This window comes from Gobio gobio, assembly GCF_949357685.1.
Source record: "Gobio gobio genome assembly, chromosome: 9".
NCBI classification, from domain to species: Eukaryota; Metazoa; Chordata; class Actinopteri; order Cypriniformes; family Gobionidae; genus Gobio; species Gobio gobio.
Window position 1 is genome coordinate 51,470,296 of NC_137115.1, and position 25,313 is coordinate 51,495,608.

At 43.0% G+C, this 25,313-nt stretch overlaps 1 protein-coding gene across 1 annotated transcript; it reads right to left on the reverse strand.

Moving 5' to 3' along the window:
• Positions 1-1,605: 1,605 nt before the first annotated feature.
• Positions 1,606-25,248, reverse strand: bckdha (branched chain keto acid dehydrogenase E1 subunit alpha). Its single transcript, XM_079825209.1, has 8 exons — positions 25,101-25,248; positions 23,093-23,269; positions 20,270-20,356; positions 20,053-20,161; positions 17,830-17,991; positions 8,698-8,904; positions 8,468-8,609; positions 1,606-3,601 (listed from the first exon to the last, which is right to left on the reverse strand). Exons 1-8 carry the CDS (start codon positions 25,212-25,214, stop codon positions 3,259-3,261), a joined length of 1,341 nt encoding a protein of 446 aa, XP_079681335.1. The 5' UTR covers positions 25,215-25,248; the 3' UTR covers positions 1,606-3,258.
• Between the last annotated feature and the right edge of the window lie 65 nt (positions 25,249-25,313).

The window sequence follows — 25,313 nt, forward strand, 5'->3', positions numbered from 1 at the left end:
AAAAAAAATCTTGTTTTCTGTTTGAATTAAGATTATTTTGCTTACCCCATTGGCAGATTATTTTGCTTATTTTAAGCAAAAACTTCCTTAATTTTGAGTTATCCCCCAAAACAAGACAAAAACTTTTGCTTGTCTAGTAAATGCTTCTTAATGTAAGATTTTAGATATTTGGACTGAAAACAAGACAAAAATACTAAGTAAGAAAAGCATTTTTTGCAGTGTCGTTTCCATGGTTTCTACTAAATAAAACCGGAAATTGAGGGTAACACAGGTATGATGTCATTGATAGGCGTCGCTGGGACACTTATTTCTCTGGATTTAACCATTCTTGAAGACAAGGCCATAACCATGAATTCCCTAGTGGTCTGGTGGTTGATTTTTTGCAAACCGTGTCTGTCAGGGTTTCTGAAACTGAGGACCCAGATGCAGAGTGAACAACGAAGACTTTATTAACAAGACTCTAGACAGGGCACAACAAGGAAGTGACAGTGAGTATAAACAGCAGGGCAGGGGACAGACACCACGATGACAGGCAGGGAGGATGACCACTGAGACCAGTCCAGGGAGACCATGAACTTGAGGATGGCTTGGGAGGCAACACCAGGCAGATGGTGGGAAAACTCAGGCCGGAACACCAGGAACCTGAGACTTGATGTCCTCTCCCAGAATCCGCTCCAGTCTTGACTTCCAGAGATATAGAGACAGTGGCCAAGGGAGACTCAGGACACAGGGCAGGAACCAACACAAGACACACACACGACAACAAGAGATAAACAAGAGCAAACAAAACCTAAACAAAGCGAAGAACTATAACTAGGCAAGATATCAACAGCAATAACAAGGACAAGTTAAGCCAGACAATGGATGCACACAAACGCAAGAAACCAGCAAGGACATGAGGGAAAGTAGCACAATATAAAGGGACCAGAGCACATGAGGATCAGGTGAGCACAATTAGTGAAAAGAGGACTAAACAAGGGGGCGTGGTAAAGGGAAACAAGGAGGCAGGACAAGAGGAACACAAACAAAGACACAGCCATGTGCTCAAGCACAAGACAAACAAAGAAACACTAAACAAGGACAAAACAGACAAGACTGTCAGGGCAGGATCCTGACAGTGTCAAAGGTTTCTGGTTCTAATCCGCTCTCATATAGTTTTTTTTTCTTCTTCATTAAAATCAAAGATGTTCATCAATGATTGTATATTAAGAGCAGGGACACGTTTCTGTGCATTTTGTTTTGTGATTTCACGGGAAAGAATAGAGTCTCTCTCCGCAACGATAGTGATAGATTGACGCGCTCGTCTGTGCGTGAAGACTGTGGTGCACGAGCCAAAAGAGAACGTAAACCCCGCCCACTTTGATTTGATTGGCCATATCAATCATTTTGACATTGACGAGCGCTGTTAGACCTGAGGCAGACCAGACTAAAATGTACAACCTTTTTGTCATCCTAACATACAGACAGACATAATAATGAAGTGCAGCAGAGCAGTGCAAGAATTTCAATTATTGGGGGGGACTTGTCCCTCAATGTCTATGGTGGTTACGGCCCTACATTTGGGATATTGCAAGTACACAAGTCAAAATATATAACATTGTTCTAGTGGTTATAGGATATTTTAATCCAAAGATCTTACATATTGTGCCTTTAATGAAATGTATTATCAAAATGTTTAATATCTTAGATAAAAAATATTTTTTAAATATTTGTTTAATATCTTAAATGAAAATAACACAGAAAAAACCTTTTATACAATTTAAAATAATGGTTTTCCATTAATATGCTTAAAAATATAATTTATTTCTGTGATGCAAAGCTGAATTTTCAGCATCTTTTGTATATACAGTACCGTTGAAAAATTTGGGGTCAGTAACTTTTTTTCTTTCTTTGTTTTTGAAATAAATTATACTTCTATTCAGCAAGGATGTGTTAAATTGATAAAAAGTGACAGTAAAGACTTATATGGTTATAAAAGATTTCTATTTGTAATAAATGCTGTTCTTTTTAACTTTTTATTCATCAAAGAATCCTAAAAAAGTATCACAGGATCCCCCCCCAAAAATATTAAGAAGCACAACTTTTTCCAACATTGATAATAACTGAGTAGCAATGATTTCTGAAGTAATGATGATGAAAATTCAGTTTTGATCACAGGAATAAATTACATTTTAAAGTATATTCAAATAGAAAACCATTATTTTAAATTGTGATAATATTTCACAATATTACAGTTGTGAACTTCTTTCATAAACATAAACAGAGTACATTTTTCCAAACTTTAGACTGAGTCTGTATATCAAAAAGTCGTCAAAAGAAAATCTCTTTTCACTGACTTCCAGTTCACTTTGCCTTCCTCTGCAGTAAAGTTAGCGGTTCACACAGCCCTCATCCATAATGAAAGTCTCCACCACACTGAACATTATTAGTCTGCATAACGCTTCAGTCGCCACCAGTTATTATATATTTAAAACCCACTGTGGTCTCTGTAAAATGGAGGCTATGACTATACAACAAGGCTATATACAGTAAGCACTTCACTATACGAGCCATTACATTTTATGAGCATTTTTATTGTTTAAAATACAATTTACAATCCCCTAAAGCTAATCCCAATAAATCTCAAACACGATCATCATGTCATGTAACAGTTGAGAGAAGTTTGTTCAGTTCATTAACAATCAACAGGAAGTTATTATTAACATCATCTGTGGGGGAGGGAATTAACAGCACACAAACCAGTAACATGTTGAATATATACTTATTAAAGGCTCAGTTTGGAGTGGAAAGTCTACACACACACACACACACACACAAATAAACATGTGTCACTTCAGTCAGTATTAGTGTTGTTTGTGGAGAAATGAGAAGTGAATGATGTGATTTAGAAACCTATAGAAAGATACTGAATGAAGAATGTGATGTTATATCACAGGAAACACTCAAGATGTTCATGAAGAAACCATAGTGACTGGATTGACAACACTATGCCAATACAACGAGACCGTATTAGAACGATATGTGCTACATTAGGCCAGTGTAGAAGAGCTTCAACTCCTTCTTTTACAGTTTTCCAAGGCACAAAATGACAGAACGGAGGCCTCTAGTGGCACATACGGAGAATAACAATACATCTTTCAGTATTTGTGCTTTCTAATGCAACATGAGAATGTAGAAACAGGAGGGGAAAAAAAAGAAGAGATTTCAAACAATCTGACACGTGCAAGACTTTTTCCAGTTGTGTCCACAGCCCATGGGTTATTTCTCATAGAGCTCGAGGGGATAATGCTCTTTATACTGCTGGACGTGCCGCCACATGGCGTCTTTCTGCTTGGCTATATTAGGAGTCATCTCCTCGTAGACGTCTGTGAACATCAGGTCGGGGTGGGGTTTCAGACGTTTCTCGGCTTTTTCAAAGGCCTCCATGACGAGTTTGCGGGACTGCTTCCTCCAGGCCCGCTCCTCGTCCTCGCCCCACCAGTCTCGGGCGGTCATGTAGTGTCGTAGGCGAGAGATGGGGTGGTCCTGCTTGTCCCAGTAGTTCACCTCGTCGACCGAGCGGTAGGCAGAACTGTCGTCACTGGTGCTGTGGTGACCGATCCTGCAGGGGGAAGAGGTCATCGCTCATTTCACAACACTAGGATACATTACCAAAACATAATATGCGCAGAAACCACAGCTTAAAACTCTTATGTAATATAAAGCCTGCCCAAAAAAAGTGTGGTGGTTTGGATTTAGGCAAATAGGTGGTGCTACCAAAAGCGATCACTCTATAATCCCACCCACTTTGAAGCCGTACTGCCGTGGAAAAGCAAACCGAGCCAAAGTAAAGCGAGACGAGTCGTACCACACAGTGGAAAAACACCACAAGAGACAATAATTATTGCAGTAGTTATTATGTTTCTATCATGTCATATGTTTGGTGACAGTTCTTCTAACCCTAACTGATGGAGTGTGTAACTTTTCATCTCTTAAACAACCATGTAGGAAGACACATCATGGCCATATTCCAGGATGACAATGTCAAGATTCATCAGCTCAAACTGTGAAAGAATGTTTGGGAGGGAGCATGGGATGTGACAGTGAGGAAAATTTCCCAACGGTTAATCGACGTGTGCCAACATTAGTAATACCGGTAACACCGTTGGAGTTTTCCCTCTTTTGCACCTCACTTTTAAATCGTTCATTTGCGTAAAGTAAAATGTGCGCGGCCACATGGGCATTCATAATGGTGTGGAGCAAAGCGAGTGTTTTCAATTGAATTAATTACGGTACACAAAACTGACGTTTCGGTACGTACCTCGGTTTTGAAGTCACGATTCGGTGTAGCAGTTTTACAAAAACATTTTTTTTTTTTTTATTCAACAGTGATTTACTGAAAAAAATGGTGTCTGCCCTTAAATTAATTAAATTATAACTAAAAGTTTCTTAAAGATATTGCTGTAAACTATAGAGGGAGCCCTTACTTACACATTGCTATTAAAGATTAACAACAGAGCCCAAACTATTAGGCTAAATTCAGTTGCTATTTATTTTTAGGTATAATAATCAACACTCATAAGCTTCACATAAGGCAGTTTTTGTATTAACTTCTAAATCTAATTATATTTTTTTTTTCTCCAATTCGTTGTTGAAATATAATCTTTTATACACAGTGTCTGTCATTTTCATGACAGGTTTATTTAAACATACATGAAATAATCAAGACATCACTAACAGGTTCAGTAGAATATTATAAATATATCGGCTAATATAGTGCATATATTTAGCGAAAGAATCTATCTAGTGAACTAACAGCTGTGAACGCTGAATGACTGCCTGAGGTAAATGTGATGCTACGTGACATTGTTTACAAGCTGTTTTATTGACGTCTTTCCACCGTTGAAACACTGATTGAGCGATTACACCACATATGATACATTTCAGTAAGTTGTAATGTATCCTTAACATACCTTAAAGGGTTAGTTCACCCAAAAATGAAAATTCTGAATCAGTGAGTCGAATCATGATTCGGATCGCGAATCTGCAGAACTGCTGAAATTTGGCGATCCAAACTGCTGAATCGACTCACTGATTCATAACGCTTCGAAGCTTCATGATGCCGAGTTTTGAAATCGTCATCACTATATAAGTCGTTATTTAGGGTTTTTGTTGCGCACAAAAACTATTCTCATCACTCCATAAAGTTATTTTAGAACCACTGTAGTGAGATGGACTTTGTAACGACGTCTTTAGTAAATTTTAAGGGTCTTGAGAGTGAACCGTGCCATTGTGCCAATGGAGGCCTTTCAGAGCCATCAGATTTCAACTAAAATATCTTCATTTGTGTTCCGAAGATGAACGGAGGGTAAGTAATTAATGACAGAATTTTCATTTTTGGGTGAACTAACCCTTTAAGAGATGTTATTTTATGTTTATTCTTTAGGAAGAGATGAAGCTGCCGCTTGAAGTTGAACTGACGCGTCTATTCAGCGCCTATACAGACACGTCACATTAAAGAGAGTCAAAACGGCATTTGATTTGTCGTTTGAGTTTCATGATAAAATGGATTGAATACTTAATATGTTCGTGTGGGATCTCAGATTGAAGTGTGTTCCGCGCTTACAACAAGTCGACTGTTAACTGTTAAAGATTGCATTCGGAAACTGTTCGGTCCACGCGTGCACCGAACCGAAAGCCCTGTACCGAAACAGTTCGATACGAATACGCGTACCGTTACACCCCTAGTGATGAATGAAATCTGACTCCTGCTGTGTTTGTGCTGCGACTCTCGTTCGGCTCACACTGTATTGAGCAGACACGTTCAGTTTTTAATTGTAGTGTCTGTTCTCGAACTGAACTAAATTAATTTATTACTATAAAAATCAAAACGACGGTGGGCAAGTGATGAAATGCAGTACCATTACCCGCTGATAGAACGCTCCCATGGGTGTCTGTGCAAGCGCTCAGTGAAAGTGTCAAAGGTTTCTCTTTACAGCGTGCTTTTGCAGCGTTGAGCTTTGTAGCCAATCACAGACATATCTGTTGAGTGTCGGTGTAACAGCCGACTATCGTAGCAGGCCAAGAGGAAGCATGAAGAATCATTTTCACACATGAATTAGCACCTCTGAGTCCAGACCTTAAAGGGATCGTTCAGCCAAAAATGAAAATTATCCCATAAGGAAGGCAGTCTGGTGGAAGCTAGATATTTTACTCTATGACGTGTTAAATATGGATATTTTTCTTACACAAGCCCATTGATTCGCTTCAGAAGGCCTTTATTAACCCACTGGAGCCGTGTGGATTACTTTCATAATGGATGGATGCACTTTTTTGGGCTTCAAATTTTGGACTGCCATTATAAAGCTTGGATTAGCCAGGACATTTATTAATATAACTCAGATTGTGTTTGTCTGAAAGAAGAATGTCATCTACACCTGGGATGGCTTGAGGGTGAGTAATGGTAAATGGTAAATGGACTGCATTTATATAGCGCTTTCAACAGACCCATGGCCATCCAAAGCGCTTTGCATATTGCCTCACATTCACTCACCAACAGCGGTGTAGCAGCTGGGGTTAGGTGTCTTGCTCATGGACACTTCGACACTTGATCAGGTGGAACCGGGGATTGAACCACCAACCTTCCGCTTTATAGACAACTTACATGAATTTTCATTTTTGGGTGAACTAACCCTTTAAATTAATTGGGATTTTGTCTTTGGGATGTGCTGGAGGAGACTTTACAGAGTGCTGGACTCTTGCATTGACAATACAAGATCTAGACCAAAAATGTTTAAATAACATTTTCATCAAGAGTTGCATACATTTTTGGTCAAGATCTTGTATTTGAGCTGATGAATCTTGACATTGTCATCCTGGAATATGGCCATGATGTGTCTTCCTACATGGAAAACATCAGCTGAATAACAGCTGAAATGCATAATTTTCCTGTTTTCACTGTGAAGCTGCTTTGAAACAATCTGTATTGTAACAATCTGTATCGTTATAAGCACTTTATAAATAAAGGTGGAGACAGAGCATAAAACAAAGTTCTTAGAACTACGTTACATTTAAAAATCTGTAAATTTATATGTAAAAAGTCACTGATTTGTGACTGATTTGAAAAGTCAGTATTACTTTGAAGAAAAACAAAGTAACACATTACTCATAAAAAGTGGCAGGTCTATCATTTTCCATTTACACTCCAGGACTTAAAGGGACAGTTCACCCCAAATTATTTACTCTCCCTCATGTTCCAAACCTGTATGAGTTTCTTTCTTCTGCTGAACACAAACAAAGATATTTTAAAGTTGGTCACCAGACAGGTTTAGAACTACATGAGGGTGAGTAAGTGATGACAACATTTTCATTTTTGGATTTCATTTTCTAATGCGATTTCATGCATTCTGACTAATTTACACTGTTAAAGAGTTGGATTCTCCTGCTAAACATGGCACGTCCATCATTGAACTTTGTTCGGGTTACAGGAGCCGTAGGCGCGTTGTCATTTTGTTTTTAATCCACGAAATCAACAATGTCACTAAAAAAGTGTGTTTTTGGTTGTTAGGGAAAGATAACCTTGTACAGCTTCCCAAATAACCCAGCGTTAAGGAAACAGTGGATGCAGTTCAAGAGTGAAAACCGCAGGCGGTGAGTGAAACTGCATCAAATGTATGCATTATGTTGGCAATCGGCTCGCAAGTGCATATAATGTGAACAACATGAACGTATAGTGAATCGACAGTTATCCAGGGATGTAATGAGGTGTGTGTGTGTGTGTGTGTGCTTGTGACTCTTTAGCTCCGCCCACTGCACGCCTCCACGAGCTCGGCTGTTTTCTGAAAGAATCGGTACAGCGTATCTGTCTTTTATAAACATGATAAAACTAAAGACTCTTCAGAGATATGAAGGATGCAATACTACTCTATAGGTACTCAAGATCAACATGAGAAACTGTGTGTGTTATGTACCCTTTAAATGATAAAATCTTTGGCGGCCATCAACATATTTTCAATGCAGGAAAATCCCTGATAACAGAGTGCTCTCATATCACACTTGACTTGTGCTCTTACAGTATACAAAACAATCGTCCAAGAACATGACCACTATAACAATAGTTTAACAATATTAGGGCTGGGAAATATGGACAAAAAAAAAAGATCCCTCAAAAAAGCTGTTTGTGTCTTTGTAAGGAACCTACATCAAACAAATGTTTTTTTCCCCCCAAGCATAGGCTAGTTCTCTCCTACATATTTTATGCTGCTTCATAAAAGCCTACATTGCAAAATATTGTGTTGACAAATAGGTTTACAGTGCATCTCATAGTGTTTTCTGCTGAGCTTGCCACTACATACAGTAAAAATAGACCCAACTCCAAATGGCACCGTTGTGGTCTCCTCCAGGTGCCACATAGGCTGTCTAAAGGTAATATAATGCTGTGGAAGTCCTACTTCCTGATACTCAGCTGATTCGTGTAGATAAACTCTACCTGTAGGTCATGGCTTCAATGAGGAAGGGCTGGTTTTCAGCCACCGCTCTGCGTCGCGCCTCCTTCGTGGCATTGTACACCGCAAAAACATCGTTTCCATCTACACGGATCGACATCAGTCCATACCCTGGACCTCGAGCAGCTTTGGACAAAAAAAATAGAGAAGAAAAAAAAAATTAGACAAATGAAACGCAGAGATTAACATGGGAGTCTGTGCCGTACTTACTTACCAATACCATCCCCTCGGTACTGCTCATTGGTTGGTGTGGAGATAGCATAACCGTTATTACGGCAGAAGAATAAGAGAGGACACTCAAGGGTGGCGGAGAAATTAAATCCAGCATGTGCGTCTCCCTCACTGGCCGCCCCCTCTCCGAAGTAACAGATCACCACACGGTTTGCGTTCTCCCGCTTCACTGCGTATGCCGCCCCGGCCGCTACAAGACGAGAAAACAGTTCAGTAACACTTTAGTTTAGGGTCCAATTCTCACTATGAACTAGTTGCTTATCAGCATGCATATTACTAGGACATTGGATGTTTGTTAATACTTACAAAGCACATATTAATGCCTTATTCTGCATGATCATATTCTACATCCCTTAATCCTACCCATACCTAAACTTAACAACTACTGATACTATTAATAAGCAGTATTTGTGAGTTTATTTGAGGCAAAAGTTGTAGTTAATCATGAATATGTGTTCTACCACTGTTCAAAGGTTTGAGGCCATGAACATTTTATTTTTTAAAGAAATTAATGCTTTTATTTAGAAAAGATGCATTAAACTGAGCAGAAATGACAATGAGTAATAGCTGCTGAAATTATACATTAACTTTTGTATATTAAATTAGAAAAGTAATCATATTTCACAACATTACTGGTTTTCTCAGTGGTTGGCAGAGTGCACAGTCAAAGAAACAACAAATGTAATGCTAAATATTATCCTAATGCGAGACTTATTTTGAAAGACGCAGTTTAAGTAAAGAGTGCCTGAGAAAAACGTGTTTCAGTATCAAATGTCAGATGAGATGTTGTCTGGCTATATGTCAGTGTCACAATTCTAATGTTATTTCCATAACTGGTTACAAACTAAAAAGTCTCTCATCTCAGAAAAAATTTACTTTTCTGTCCTGTCAGGCGTTGTTTTGTGCTCAATGTAGAGGTGGGCACTGTATATATGACTTCAGCATGTATAAAGAGAAAATGAAATTATGTCGTAGTTACGTTTGTCATTTAGCAAGTCATTAAATTACTAACTGACTTCACTGGTACGCCGTGTGTTAGCTGGGAAGGATTTGCATGGATCATGGATGTGTTTTAATTAGTGCTGGGCATCGATTAATAAAAAAAACTAATTAATCACACTTTTTTTCTGTAATTAATCGCGATTAATCGCAAGTTTTTAATATTTTACGTTTTTAATATTTTGATATTGTAATAATTTCAGTTACTCTCCAAATTAATGTATAAACAATTTAAAGACAGCATATTTTAAATATGTGTTGTATTGTCATATTTTTATGAATGAAGGCCAGTATCACTGATACTAAAGTGTCTATGAAACGATACTCGGTTACTTAACGTAACCTCGGTTCTCTCTAGAAGAGGGAACGAGTATTGCGTAAGTTCCTTACGCTACGGGAAAGTATTCTTTCTTCGAGATTTCTGAAAAACCCAAAATTATCCTTAATTTTGTAACATTGTCAACGCAGTGCGGCAGCCTGGCAGACCATAGCAGGCTATTCCAGCGTGCTATTGGCTGCTCTGCTGGCAACTGCAGCAGCCTATCGGTGAGCCCGCGTGACGTGGCGACCAATGAGGGCGCTTCGCGCCCACCTGGCTTCATTTGCCTACAGGTGGGGCGTGGCCACGTGTATATAAGCAGGGCTCACGGGCTGCATATTCGGTTTTCTTAGTTCTGAAGCGTAAAAGCCAGCGGGGCGCACGGCAAGGAACGCAATACTCGTTCCCTCTTCTAGAGAGAACCGAGGTTACGTTAAGTAACCGAGTATCGTTCTCTTACGAGAGGTTCTCTCGTATTGCGTAAGTTCCTTACGCTACGGGAACATATTGTCAACGCCGTGCGCGCCTCGCATACAGCATATGTATCCCAGGGAACCGGGGACCATAACACTGCTCGGGCAGGGTGGCCGGTAAAGAAAAAACGGGCCACCACATATACAGACACTTCATTCGAACTGACGGGTGGTTTACGACGGGTGGTTACAACACCCTGTCCCATGAATGAGGGAACGGCACCTGCCGGTCTCCTTCAAATTCACCACACCTTGTCTCATGAATGAGGGAGCGGCAACGCCGGTCGCCTTCAAATTCACAATATCTTGTTATATGAGTGAGGTAACGGCACCGCCGGTCACCTTCAAACTCACAACAGCTCGTCTCGTAAATGAGGGAACGGCACCGCCGGTCTCCTTCAAATTCACATGAGCCTAGTACCGAACTTACTACCAGTATGTGAGCTATGTCTGCGCAGAATCACTGGGCAGAACCAACGGCCCTATTGAACTGATAACACTTTCGCCTGTAAGGCAGGAACTTCCAGATTGTAAAATCTCACGAACGTAGACGGGGAGGCCCAGCCTGCCGCCATACAGATATCGTGGATGGAAATCCCTCTGGCCCAAGCCCACGAAGAGGCCATGCCTCTGGTGGAGTGTGCTCTGACACCTAGCGGGCACTGCAGGTGTTTGGAAGCGTATGCAGTTGCAATCGCGTCCACTATCCACCTGGACAGGGTCTGTTTCGAGGAGGCGAGACCTTTAGTGCGCCCACCAAACGAAACAAATAGCTGCTCAGAACGCCTGAAGGCGGCGGAGCGTGTGACATAAACCCTCAATGCCCTGACAGGGCAGAGGAAATTGCCACCGTCCCCCTCATCGGATGCTGGCAGAGCCGAGAGGGAGATAATCTGCGCCCTGAAGGGAGTGCCGATCGCTTTGGGGACATAACCATGCCTCGGTCTGAGAATGACCTTAGAGTCATTAGGACCGAACTCCATACACGTCGGGCTCACTGAGAGCGCGTGTAGATCCCCCACGCGTTTCACTGAAGCCAGAGCTATCAGAAACGTGGTTTTCAGCGAAAGGAACCTTGGTTCCACAGTCTCGAGCGGTTCAAAGGGATGAGCCTTCAGGGCCTCTAGGACCAAGGCCAGATCCCATATAGGAACCGACGGGGGCCGCGGGGGATTCATCCGTCTGGCTCCTCTGAGGAAACGGACGATGAGCTCGTTCCTTCCTAGCGTGCTACCTAGCGTCGTCTGAGCGAACGCTGCTATAGCCGCCACATACACTTTGAGCGTGGAAGGGGACCTGCCCAATTCCAAAAGCTCTTGGAGGAAGGAGAGCACCCGCTGGACCCCACATTGCTGTGGGTCCAATCCCTTGGAAACACACCACTCAGTGAACACCGACCACTTAGAACTATATAACCGCCTCGTCGAGGGGGCTCTAGAGTGTGAAATCGTGTTCATAACCCCTTCGGGCAGGTCAACGGGTATCCGTTGGTCACCCATACATGCAGAGACCATCGCTCTGGATGGGGATGCCAAACTGAGCCTCCTGCTTGAGAGAGAAGGTCTGCTCTCAGCGGAACTGGCCAGGGGGGTGAGTGCGACAGCTTCACCAGCTCTGGGTACCAAATCTGGTTCTCCCAGCGCGGTGCTATAAGGAGCACCGGACGGCGCGTTTCCCTGATTTTCGCTATGACCTGGGGCAATAGGGAGATCGGCGGGAAAGCATACAGCGGGAGGCTGGGCCAAGTTTGGGACAGCGCATCCTCGCTTTTGGACAGAAACGTTGGGCAGCGGGCGTTCTCTTTTGTTGCAAAGAGGTCGAGCTCCGCTCTGCCGAACAGGCGCCATACCAGCTGGACTGTCTGGGGGTGCAGGGACCATTCTCCTGGGAGAATGAGGCCCCTGGACAGCTTGTCCGGGCCCACATTGAGGTGGCCCGGCACGTGCGCAGCTCTCAACGAGCGCAGCGAGCTGTGTGCCCACACGAGCAGGCGTTCTGTCAGATTGCCCAGACCTCTGGACCTGACACCGCCCTGCCGGTTCACGTAGGACACCACTGTGGTGTTGTCCGACCGGACTAACACATGGTGTCCTCGTATAAGCGGGAGAAACTGCTTGAGCGCGTTCTCTACCGCTATCATCTCCAAACAGTTTATGTGTAGGAGTTTTTCCTCGCTCGACCAAAGGCCCGAGGCTGATCTGCCCTCGAAAACGGCGCCCCAACCCGTGGTGGAGGCGTCCGTCGAGATGACCTTGCGGTGTGAGATGGCTCCCATCGTCACTCCCCTCTGGTACCAGTCGGCTACTAACCAGGGCTCTAGGGCTGACACGCAGCCCTGAGTCACTCTGATCCTGAAGCCACCGGACGCCCAGGCCCTGTGAGGCACTCGGGCGTTTAACCAGCATTGCAGCGGGCGCATGCGCATTAAGCCCAGCTGGAGCACAGCTGCAGCTGAGGCCATACGTCCCAGCATCCTCTGAAACAGCTTGAGAGGTGCGATTTTGCCTGGCCGAAAGTACGCAGCCATGCGCCGAACTTGGCGCGCGCGATGGGGTGACAGGCGGGCTGACATTGCCACAGTGTCCAGATTCAAACCCAGAAATGAGGTTGATTGCGTGGGCACTAATGAGCTCTTGGTCCAATTGACCGTGAGCCCTAGGCTGTCCAGATGGCTGAGCAGCATTGCCCTGTGGGCGAGGAGCTCGGCCTCCGACTGCGCCAGGATGAGCCAATCGTCCAGATAGTTCAATACTCGCATCCCTCGATTTCTCAGAGGAGCGAGGGCCGCGTCCATGCACTTCGTAAATGTACGGGGTGCTAGTGACAGGCCGAACGGAAGGACGGTGTATTGATAAGCCTGGCCGTCGAAGGCGAATCGTAAGAATGGCCTGTGACGCGGCGTTATCTTGATTTGAAAATATGCATCTTTCAAATCTAGGGAGATTAGCCAGTCTCTCGGGCGAATATGCGCGAGGATCTGCTTGGTCGTGAGCATCTTGAACGATCTTTTCATAAGAGCTTTGTTCAGACGCCTCAGATCCAGAATCGGTCTGAGCGACCCATCCCTTTTTGGCACGAGAAAATACCGGCTGTAAAAGCCTGACTCGCTCATAGAGTGGGGAACCGGTTCTATAGCCCCTTTGCACAGCAGCGTGGCTATTTCTGCTCGAAGTAGATGTGCTACTTCCTCGCTCACTCTCGTCTCTGTACGCGCACAGAAGCGCGGAGGGCGGCGAGCGAACTGCAGAGTGTAGCCGTGCTTCACTGTTTTCAGCACCCATTCTGATACACCTGGAATGGCTTCCCACGCTCTCGCGTGCGCCACACGGGATAGAACGGCCTCCGGGCTCGAAACGCCGCGCTTCGCGGGTTTGACGGCCCGTATAGGAGGGGCGGGCGCAGTGCGCGCGCTCTCTGTGCTGTGGGCCAGCCGATCGCTCGCGATGGCTGGCCGCCCTACACACTGCATCTCTGCCGCTTCGAGCGGGGAGTGGCTTGTGTGCGGCCCTACACTCATCGCTCCGGCCACCCTGGGCGGAAAATAAATGGTGTGTGGCGTGGCGCGTGGCGCCTGAGGCATAATGTTCGCGAAAATGTGTGAGCGCGTTTGAGCGGGCACAACTCTTACGCGTGGAACATGACCGGTTAAGAGTGGCTGTGTGACAGCGCGTGTGGTGGTTAGTCGTGGACGCAAACAAGCGGACACGTGACCTAACTCTAGCACTCGAGCGGCCGGTGGCCGCTTTATGTGAGTGGGGGACACAGGGTTTATAGTGCTTGTGTGCAGGGGTGAACACAGAAAAGTGGGCACATTTACTGCATTTGAAACACATACGGCGCGAGCCGTGCGACCAGAAATAATGCAACTTTTGTGATTTCTCTGGTTCGCCGTAAAAACGGCGGTTATTGACAGGCGAGAAGGCATTTTTGCCGGCTCGTTGGCTGCGTGAAATCCATCTGCAGCAGCCACAGTGGTGGGGGCTGACAGGAAAAAGAGTTTTGACGGTGGTCCGGCCGCGGCGGGACTTAACCGTCGTTTCTCGCCTCTTGCTAGGAGGACTTTGGAGGCTCGGGCTTCAGCGTGATCCTAGGCCGGGGGCCCCGAGGTGGAGGCGGCTTACCACGGCTGGAAGAGCGCGATCTGGGGCGGCCGCTCGGTCTTCTCTGAGACGAAGGGGGCCGCGCTGGGCGCTGCGCGGAGCTCGTTGCTGGCTGGTCACGAGGACGGCGAGCAGCGGAGCTATTGCTAGCGCCGGGGCGTCGAGGCAGGAAAAGGTTCATGGCCTGCGTCGTTTTCTGCACTTCGGAGAAACGGTCGACGATCCCCTTGACCGCTGGTCCGAAAAGCCCAGACGGAGAGAGCGGGGCGTTTAGGAAGGCCGCGCGCTCTGTTTCTCGCATGTCCGCGAGCGTGAGCCAGAGGTGGCGCTCAGCTACCGTGAGGGAGGCCATAGAGCGTCCGAGGGCCTGTGCTGCGGTCTTGGTGGCGCGAAGGGAGAGATCCGTCGCGCTTCGCAAATCCGTGATTAACTCAGCGTCACAGCATTTCTCGTCCATGTCGCGGAGGAGATTAGCTTGGAGGATTTGCAGCACGGCCATAGAGTGCAGAGCGGACGCAGCTTGACCGGAGGCAGCGAAAGCGCGGCCGATCAGCGATGACGTCACTCTGCAGGCCTTAGACGGGAGGGCAGCCTTTGAGCGCCAACCAGAAGGCGGGCAAAGGTGCGCTGCGACCGCCTCTTCCACCGGAGGGATAGCGTTGTAGCCTTTCTCGGCCGCGCCGTCAACTTGTGAGAGCGTCGAAGAAGCCTGAGACGAGACCCTCGCGGAGAATGGCGCATTCCAGGACTTTGCGAGCTCCTCGTGAAGCTCCGGCAAAAAGGGTGCAGTCCTGGAGGTGGGCGCACGGCGGCGACTGTTTAGGAAGCATCCGTCAAGTCGGTTCGGCGCTGCCACCTTGGGCGGGGCCCATTCGAGGCCTAGCTGCTCGACAGCCCGGGTGAGAAGGCGCAAGAGTTCGGCGTCCTCACCCGCTCGAGAGCGTCCGGAGCCCCGGACTGAAGAGGACGCGGAAGACCAGTCCTCGCTGTCGGAAGCCATGATGGAGCAGCTGTCGGCGCGTTCCGCGGCCGCATCCGCCTCATCCCCGGAGGCGGCAACAGAAATGGCGGCCTGGGGTGGGGGCGGGGAAGGCGAGAGTGAAGCGGGCGGGAAAGGTTCCGGCGAGCTTCTCTCTGCGAGCTCCGGAGTCCGCTGCGAGCGGCGCTTCTTCTTGCGCGGCGTGGCAGGGACTGGAGGGATATCATCTTCGAACAGGACGAGTCGAGCCCGCAGGGTCGACATCGTCAGTTCTTCGCACTCTTGGCATCCGCCAGCGTGGAGTGCGGCGGCGGCGTGATCACGGCCCAGGCAGAGAGCGCAGATCACATGGCGGTCCCCGGAGCTGAGCTGCGCGTGACACGAGCCGCAGGTGGAACGAGACATTTGTATCAACGCTCGGCTCTTTTTGTGAAAAGTGTGACGCAGCGGCGACAACACTTTGAGCGTAAAAGGATATGGGGCTGCCGGATAGCAGAGCAGGCACGGAAGGCTGAAGGTGGCGCGATGCTGCCGGCTTCCTCAGGCGCTGTCCTCTGCTTGCTTGTCTGCGCGGTCACGGCGGCGGGTTCCAGATCCAGCGATGCGAAGGGCTTCGCTGAAGAAAAGAAAATCGAATATGCAGCCCGTGAGCCCTGCTTATATACACGTGGCCACGCCCCACCTGTAGGCAAATGAAGCCAGGTGGGCGCGAAGCGCCCTCATTGGTCGCCACGTCACGCGGGCTCACCGATAGGCTGCTGCAGTTGCCAGCAGAGCAGCCAATAGCACGCTGGAATAGCCTGCTATGGTCTGCCAGGCTGCCGCACTGCGTTGACAATGTTACAAAATTAAGGATAATTTTGGGTTTTTCAGAAATCTCGAAGAAAGAATACTTTCCCGTAGCGTAAGGAACTTACGCAATACGAGAGAACCTCTCGTAAGAGAACATTAATGACGTTACATTACAGTATAACTGAAAGCTCCCAATTTCAACATTTATTAGGCTTTAAAAAACTACTTTTAATTTAAGTGAACTTAAAAAAATCTTTAAATAAACCCAAAATAATAAATGTTATATTTACCCATGGCCTTCCCTGTTATACATATACAGAAATGTAATAGTTATCTTTCTTAACTGCATAAATAATAAATTAAATATAGATGAATCATCATTAAAGCTAAAATTTTCTCTGTTCCCGTTGTTCTTTGATGAACATTAATGACATCATCATCAGCGCTCCTGTCACTTTAAGAACAGCCGCGGATCTCACGCGCTGTCCCGCACATCTCATTTCCTCACAACTCCTTAAGTTCATTTAAGACGTTATTTAACTAATTTAAGACTCCTAATATGAGAATATTCAAAATCCTCTGTGTTATTGTTTGTTCAAGAGCAAAAGAGAACTCGATGTGAGTAGGAAACTGACGCGAGTCTATCTATGCGTCGAGTGTGTGTGTGTGTGTGTGTGCGTGTCAGTGTCCCTTGATTAGCTGACATGAGACGCATCCACACAGACAGGACACTGACACACACACACACACACACACACACACACACACACACACACACACACACAGCGTGTTCTCTTTTGTCTTGTCACGCATGGAAGCATTTACATGAATAAGAGCGTGATGATCATGTAACGCTAAGCAAAAATGGATATAAAAATGGACGCTGCGTTATTTGCATTAAATATTTTTAATGCGTTAAGCTGAAAAAATTAATCGCCCGCGTTAACGCGTTAATTTGCCCAGCCCTAGTTTTAATAACAGTTCATGTTAGTATTGTGTATTTACTGTCTTTAACCTCATCCCTAAAAGCCACTTTATTTTCACTTTGTGCGGTTTCCTATTTTTTTGATGATTGTGTTGGCTCAATACCAACTAACCAACTTTATTGTATTAAGAAAAACTAGTTTGCGAGTTCTATTTAATACTTACTTTATATTGTACATTCATCAGTGTTAGTGATATTCTTACAATTTACGTGTGTGACGTGGTAGAGGGTACGTGTGTGTCAACCATTTCTGAGAAATACATTTGTTTGGTTGAAATTCCTAAAAATTTGGGTCGCAGCTTAATGAGCATGAGAAACTGTGGGTCTCACAGCCAAACCAGATGAGAACCACTGATATAACAGACTTCTTTCAAAAACATAAACATCAGAACCCAAACTTTTGAACGTGTATATAAAATGTAAAGTAAAGCGCATATAAATACTCTTGATGTTCTGCTCACTTCTTACCTTGGGGGATCTGAGTGGCAAGTGGTGAGGAGATGGTGACAAAATTGAGGTCTTTAGAGCCATAGTGAACTGGCATTTGTCGGCCCTTGCCAAGGTCATCAGCGTTTGCATAGCACTGTGCCATAAACAGATCCAGAGGGAAGCCTCTGTACATCAGTACACCTACGGAAGTTCAGAAAAAATACATTTACATTTAATCAAATATGACTAAATAAATAGTAAACTTGTGTTAAATATAATAAATATGTATTATGTTAGGTCAAATATGAATACATCACATTTATTTAATCAAATATCAATGCAAACTAAATTAAATTGCATTATTTCTCCATCAGACTTCATCAGTGTTGGGGAAAGTTACTTTTAAAAGTAATGCATTACAATATTGGGTCACTCCTATAGACTGTAAAAAAAAATATGGACGTAGTGTCTGTGACGTCACCCATAGGGTTCTGAAGAGCAGTTTTGAAGCATAAAGTAGCATAAAGTAAGGTTTTAACATGGGGCTCAATGAGATTCTGCTCCCTTCTTGAGCCTGTCTCTAGTGGCCAGTCAATGAATTGCAGTTTACGTCACTTCCGTATTGGCTTAAAGAGAAACTGCGGGAGGTAGCCGCTTGGTCACTCCCTAAAAAAGTAACTAATTGCATTACTTGGTTACTTTTTATGGAAAGTAATGTGTTTTTACCAAGCGGCAACCTCCCGCAGTTTCTCTTGAAGCCAATACGGAAGTGCCTCAAACTGCAATTCATCGACTGGCCACTAGGGACAGGATCCAGAAGGGAGCAGAATCTAATTGAGCTCATGTTAAAATGGCCAACTTTAGAGCAGAATAAAACATGTTTACAGTCTGGTACAAATTGTGCTTTTGGTCTATACGGCTCATTTTGCCCTTCATGACAACTGTGAGGGGGGTGAATTTTTTTATAACTCATTCGTTTACATTATATAAAGCCTTAAAATTCTGCATAATTAAGGGCGTGGCCATTTCGAGTGACAGGCGGATAGCCATTTATCTGCTGTCTGTTAGTCACGCGTCACTTAAGCTCCGCCCACGTCCCGCCTCTTTGCCCATTTTCTGTTATCCGGGAGTGACGCGCGATGACGCGCTGCCAAGATGGCTCGTCCCTACTTTGCGCTTCAGAACGGCTCATCAGAATCCTATGGGTGACGTCACGGACACTACGTCCATATTTTTTTACAGTCTATGGTTTTTACATTTACTTTTTCTCACCTGGGCTGGACTTTCTTGTTTCGGGTTTTAGGTTAAATCTTGCCTATTTATTGGGAAAATCTTATTAAAGTCAAAAGCATATTCATTGACAACCATCACTGCGCTAGATAGTCAGCTTGCTGTCAATTCTGTCAAAAATACAGGCTATTTTCACTGTGTATAAAACATACAATACGCTTCAAATGACTATTCATACATGTAAATTGGCACTACTTTAACGACAAGCAATGCACGTTCACATTTAGTCTAGATCTACAATAATCATCATGTTCACACACTTCCTCCTGATTTCTCTCAACATGAGGACAGGAGAGCTGTCAGTCAATACATACTTTGTGATGGGAAATTCTGACCATAAACTATATCAAACCATATAAGGCGTTTTTAATTCTATCAATGTTCTTGTTAAATATAAGAGGAATTCTAGTTTTCTGTAGTAAACACATTTTCGTCTGATAACCTTTAACACTGTTCTCAGAAAACTGTCCGTTGTCTGTAGCCTTGAACAAGCTCTTCTGAAACCGTGTGTGTCCACTCAAGGTATCACAGTTGACTAAGAAATAGCTTTTGTGTTATTGAGTAAGAAGTCCTCACCCTTTGAAATGAGAGTATAAAAGAACGAGTGTGGGGCTTGCATCTGTCTTTTCTGGCTGCACAACCTGCATGTCCGGATTGACCTTCTTGGCAAGAATAAAAGCTTATAAAGACACTTTGCTTTTTATTTAATTCCAGCCTCACCATAATAATTATTAAAGTAGATATTTTTTCCACGACACTTGCGGTACTTATTTGAAAGGTAACTCAGATATTTCGTTGTATACATTTTAAAAGTAATGCATTACTTTACTCGTTACTTGTAAAAAGTAATCTGATTATGTGACTAATAATAATATATATATATATATATATATTTTTTTTTTAAGTGCAAGACTTATTAATAACAAAACTGTGAGCACCACTCCTGTCTCTCCAGCTTGTAAACATTCTCACCAGCTTCCCGGTATTGTCCGAAGACCAAATCATTAGGATTAAGAGCTGCCGCGCTTCCAATATGTGTGCCCTCCTCCCCGTAATTGGTCATGTAGAAAGAGATGCGGCCCTTGAACACAAACGCGTACCAAATTTAAGCATTATAAACTTTCAGATGTCATTTAATTTCATTTTATGATGGAGTCAGTATGACACTAAAATCCACCGCATCTCTCACCTGCCTCTGAGACTCGTAAAGAATACGATCCATTGTGTTGAGTAATGTCATCTTCTGATAGAAGTTCAAAACCTCCTCTTTTGAGAGCTGAAAAACAAAAAGCGTTTTGATATTGTTATATATTAATAACCTGGTACTAGCTTATTTCCACACGGTGTACCAGGGGTGCCCAATCCTGTTCCTGGAGATCTTCCTCCTACCAGTAGAGTTCAGATCCCACCCTGATCAAACACACCGTCTGTAATTATCAAGTGCTCCTGAAGATCTTAATTACCGCATTGTTCCGAATATAAGACGACCCTGATAATACATCATGATTGACGGCAAGTTGTCACTGAGGCACTAACTGACTTTTTTCTGGATTTTCGGGAGGAGATTAGAGCTTTAGCTTTCATTTCTACACTTCCATAACTGTTTATTTCACACCAACAAATGAATTGTTCTGCATCTGTGAGAGTGTAGGCGGGCTTTTGATATCGCTCCTCTACTTCCTGCTCTACTCCGTAGACTCCGGTCCCAAATCTGCGCAAGATGTCAGCGCCATATTCGGACCTGTGCGGCTTCACTTTTCTTCAGTGGAAGGTAGTGAAGACATGTCGTCCATTTTTTTTTATGGTCTATGGGCGCCACCTATTGTTGCGTTATTGACATGTAAAAGTCTAGACCCTGAATATAAGACAAACCCCTTTTTTCAGAAAAAAACATTGTCTTATATTTGGAACAATACGGTAGCTGCTTTGGAGCTGAACTTTGCAGGGATGTATTAGGAAGATCTCCAACAGGATTGGGCAGCCCTGCATTATCCTCAGTACACACTTGTGTTGTAGTACTCCAGACCGGTCTTAAGACCATTTTTTGAAGGTCTTGGTCTTGTCTCGATCCCTACTGCATTTCTCCTCGGTCTTGTCTTGGTCTAGGACTTAGAGGACTCTGGATTTTATCTCAAGACCAGTCAAGACCACAACTGCAAGGATATCACTGAATTGCCGGTGCATTGTCTGATTTAACATCATTAATGTGATTTGATGTAAAACTTACAGCTTAAAATGCAATCAATAACTTCTTTGTAATGAGATTTCTTGTGTAACTGTGCTGCCGGGTTCAAAATCAATGCAGCATTGTCTCAAAAATGCCCAAAATGAATATAAATGCCCACAAAATTCAGAGATTTAGTTTTTATATAACATAGATTATAATTAAGCAATATCTCAAGAGCAAGAGAGCTGTTTTCATGAATATAAGCGTGATTGCAAATTATATTGATTTATAGAAACGTTCAATAAACAAGAAGTTAATATTAAATGATATTTTAAACTGTCTTTGCTAATTCGGCAACGTTTCGTTATTGAACGAATCAGCTGCTTTGAACAAATCGGTTGAATAAAGGATTCCGTGACTGTTAAATAATATTAATGTTTTAATGTTAAATTAATCTGAACATTATTTATGCAGGTGTAATTGTACCAATTCAGATGCAAATTCTGTGCCATGAATTTTATTGTTAGTGATTTGATTTGATTGGTCTGGTCTTGGTCTTGACTCAGTCTCGCCCTGCCTTGGTCTGGTCTTGATCTCAGCACACGCTGGCCTTGGTCTCGGTTTAGGTGGTCTTGACTACAACACTAGTACACATTGTACGATTTTGGGCTGTCCTAGACTAAAGATGACCAATCGTGGCGATTTCCGTGGTCGTGGCTCCTAAACGTTGGTCCTGCGTCAGACAGTGAGAGAGGTTCAAAGACGGCTGTTGTCAAGGTCTTGCGACCAAAGATAGCCTGCGATCATTTGCTGACAGTGTCAAAATGAAAATTACCCCTTGATTTACTCACCCTCAAGCCTGGACACATGAGGATATTTACTAATATAACTCTGTGTTCATCAGAAAGAAGAAAGTCGTTGCACCTATGATAGCTTGAGGGTGAGTAAATCATAGGCTGATTTTAATTTTAAAGTGAACTAATCCTTTAAAACGACTTACCTCTAGCTCTAAATAAAAAGTGGCATGTCAAGTTGGCCTCTTTTCCCTAGACATGACCACGTCTATAATTCTCCTCTTCCGCTTCCTCCTCTTTTTTTCAGCACATAACCACACTTGCCAAAGTGAGACTCATCCTGCTCTGTTTGTTTACCACTAGCGTATGCTGATGATGTTTATTCTTCTATACTATCTTGTAGGGCTGTGCGCTATTGAAGAAAAATGCGATATCCTTGTTAAATAATGCGATATGTGATACGATATTGCTTTAAGTGTGTAAAATCTATTTCTTTCCCCAACTGATATCGTTCACTTAAAGCATAACCGACTGTGTTTAAATGAATACTCATCAAGACAGCCATTTTGACATAACTGTGTGTGTATTTGACAGTTCGAGTGTGTAACAAGACAAGAAAAAAAGAACGGCTTGTGCGCACGTTTCGGTGTGTGCGTGTCAGACAGCGCGAGACTGCAAGGAGTTGTTTTTCGCTAGTTATTGCGTGTAATAACTCTTTTTAACGTCAAGCAAGTCACATAAGTAATAGTCGTGTGCCCAGTCTATTCTCTGCTATATGCATCGACATAAAACGTACACTTTTCACAATGTTGAAGTGGCCTAATAAAATCATTCAGATATTGCGTGCCCTTGCGATATGTACATTTGCGATATTTCGATATATTGCGCAGCCCTAAATTTGCGTTGTAGCCTACGATTCAATAGGTGTCGTACAGTCTACATTCACGTCGTACCCGAGTTTATTAGATCCATGTCGTACGGTGTGATTTGTAATGATCTTATAGTCAAATCTCGCAGTCTGCATCAGGCATAAAGAATAAAAGCTCCACACCTGAGGATCCTCTGATGGATTGATGATCTGGCCCTGTCTGTCCATCACCCTATAGACAGGGATTCCTGAGATCACATTGGGCTGGATAAACTCCAGGTGATCAATGAACTCCGCCGAGGCCCCGGGAAACTGCGGCTTCTCCGCGGACGTATCAAACGGCTCCTGGCAAAGAGCTCTCTGAAGACAGAGAATCAGAGATTAAAACACAAAAATATCAGAGCATCTATGCATTATTATGAGACCTGTTCACATGTTTTAACAATCAGAAAAAAACTGCTCAAATTATCAGCTCATCTGGCTTTAACAGACAGTTACTTCCTCGTGATAAGATCTTCTATTTCCCCTTTGTTTTGGTGTAAAGGTGATAGAGGTCATCTTTTGATTCTGATACAGCATTAAAACTTAAAGAGAGAAAATGCACTTCCTATGGTCTAAAATATATAAATAAATAAACGCAGAATAAGATTAAATATTTGATATATCTTGTGCACGCTGTAAAGCATTGCTGAATTGATGTGAATTGGATTTTGCTGCATGAAAAGGAAGATACTGTACTTGAATGAGTGATACTATGAATGTCCTGGTTTGTGAATCGATGCACAATGTGATAATCTGCAGGTAGATTTATGATCATAGTGAATCTTATGCACCTGAGACACTTAATCAGATTTAATGCCCACTTTCAATTTAAGATCATCTTAAGGAATGTGTGAAGATACAAAACAGTATTTTGTTGTTGTTCATGTCTTGAAAATGCCTATTTTATTAAATATATATACACACACACACAGAGAGAGAGAGACAGACAAAAGTTGTGATCAAAAATACAGAAATAAACAGTAATATTGTAAAATATTATTACAATCCAAAATAATGGTTTTCTATTTTAATATTCTTTAAAATATAATTTATTCCTGTGTTGCAAAGCTGAATTTTCAGCATCATTACTCCAGTCTTCAGTGTCACATGATCCTCCAGAAATCATTCAGATATGCTGATATATCTAATTGTGCTGCTTAATATATTTTATTGGAACCTGTGATACTTTTTTCAGGATTCAATTATGATTAAAAAGTTAAAAAGAACAGCATTCATAAAAATAAATAAAAATCCTTGCTGATAAAAGTATTACTTTATTTAAAAGAAAGAAAGAAATACTGACCCCAAAATTTTGAACGGTATTGTATATTATTACAAAATATTTCTATTTTAAATTTTATTCATCACATTGATAATAAATCATAATATTAGTATGATTTCTGAAGGATCATGTGACACTGAATACTGGAGTAATGATGCTGAAAATTCAGCTTTGATCACACAGGAATAAATTACATTTTAAAATATATTAAAACCATTATTTTAAATTGTAATAATATTTCACAATATTGCTGTTTTTATATATCAATATATCTATATTTTTGATTAAATAAATGCAGGCCCGATTAACATAAGTATCTATCAAAAATATTAAAGTTTTCAAACTCTTTGACCAGTACTGCAACACACACACACACACACACACACACTTTAAATAAAAAGCATTTCAATGAAACATGGCTGCTGGGATTATCTTTGTGTTTTCCTCCACACACACACACACACACCCCTCACCCAGCCAATCGGCTCTCAGTGTAAATCTACAGCCTTGTGAAGGTTAAACAGTCCATTACACACAACAATAAACACATACCTGACCAATAATTATTACATTAAAACAATTACTAGAGGATTAGATGACATGATCAGACAGATTGAACACAATGATCTTTGGTTTTTAGGTCAGATAGATAAGGAATACCTTTACTTTCGCATGAACATTATTCTAAAACATAACATTTTTAAGACTAAATGTATTTATATTAGATATATTTGTATTAAGGTGTTTTGTTGTGACACACAATCCAAATAACGCCTAATGTTTTGAGGATCATCTGAATGGCAACTTTAGTTATTGAGAAAAGTCCGTTGGCTGAGTATATGCAACATTTATCCAATTTAAACTTACACTGATGCGGAATGACCGTTGCTGGAGAAGCGTTGTTGTCTTTAACGCGGTATTTTGACGGATTGCATGAAGTCCAATGCCGTATAATTTCTTAACACCCCTAACAGCCGCCATCTTTACGTCAAGTGACGTCGCGTCTCTTCTCTTCAAGTGCAAATCGCATTCAGCGCGCCCCCTGCTGGACAATCTCATGCAATTCAAATATTCGTCCAA

Bases quoted from the DNA above. Each gene is read 5' to 3' on its own strand.
- bckdha (XM_079825209.1), bottom strand. From the start codon at position 25,214: ATGGCGGCTGTTAGGGGTGTTAAGAAATTATACGGCATTGGACTTCAT. The intron at 17,992-20,052 runs GTGAGAATGTTT...GAACTTCCGTAG, and splicing joins CGGACAATACCGGGAAGCTG to GTGTACTGATGTACAGAGGC. The intron at 8,610-8,697 runs GTAAGTAAGTAC...TTTTGTCCAAAG, and splicing joins GTACCGAGGGGATGGTATTG to CTGCTCGAGGTCCAGGGTAT.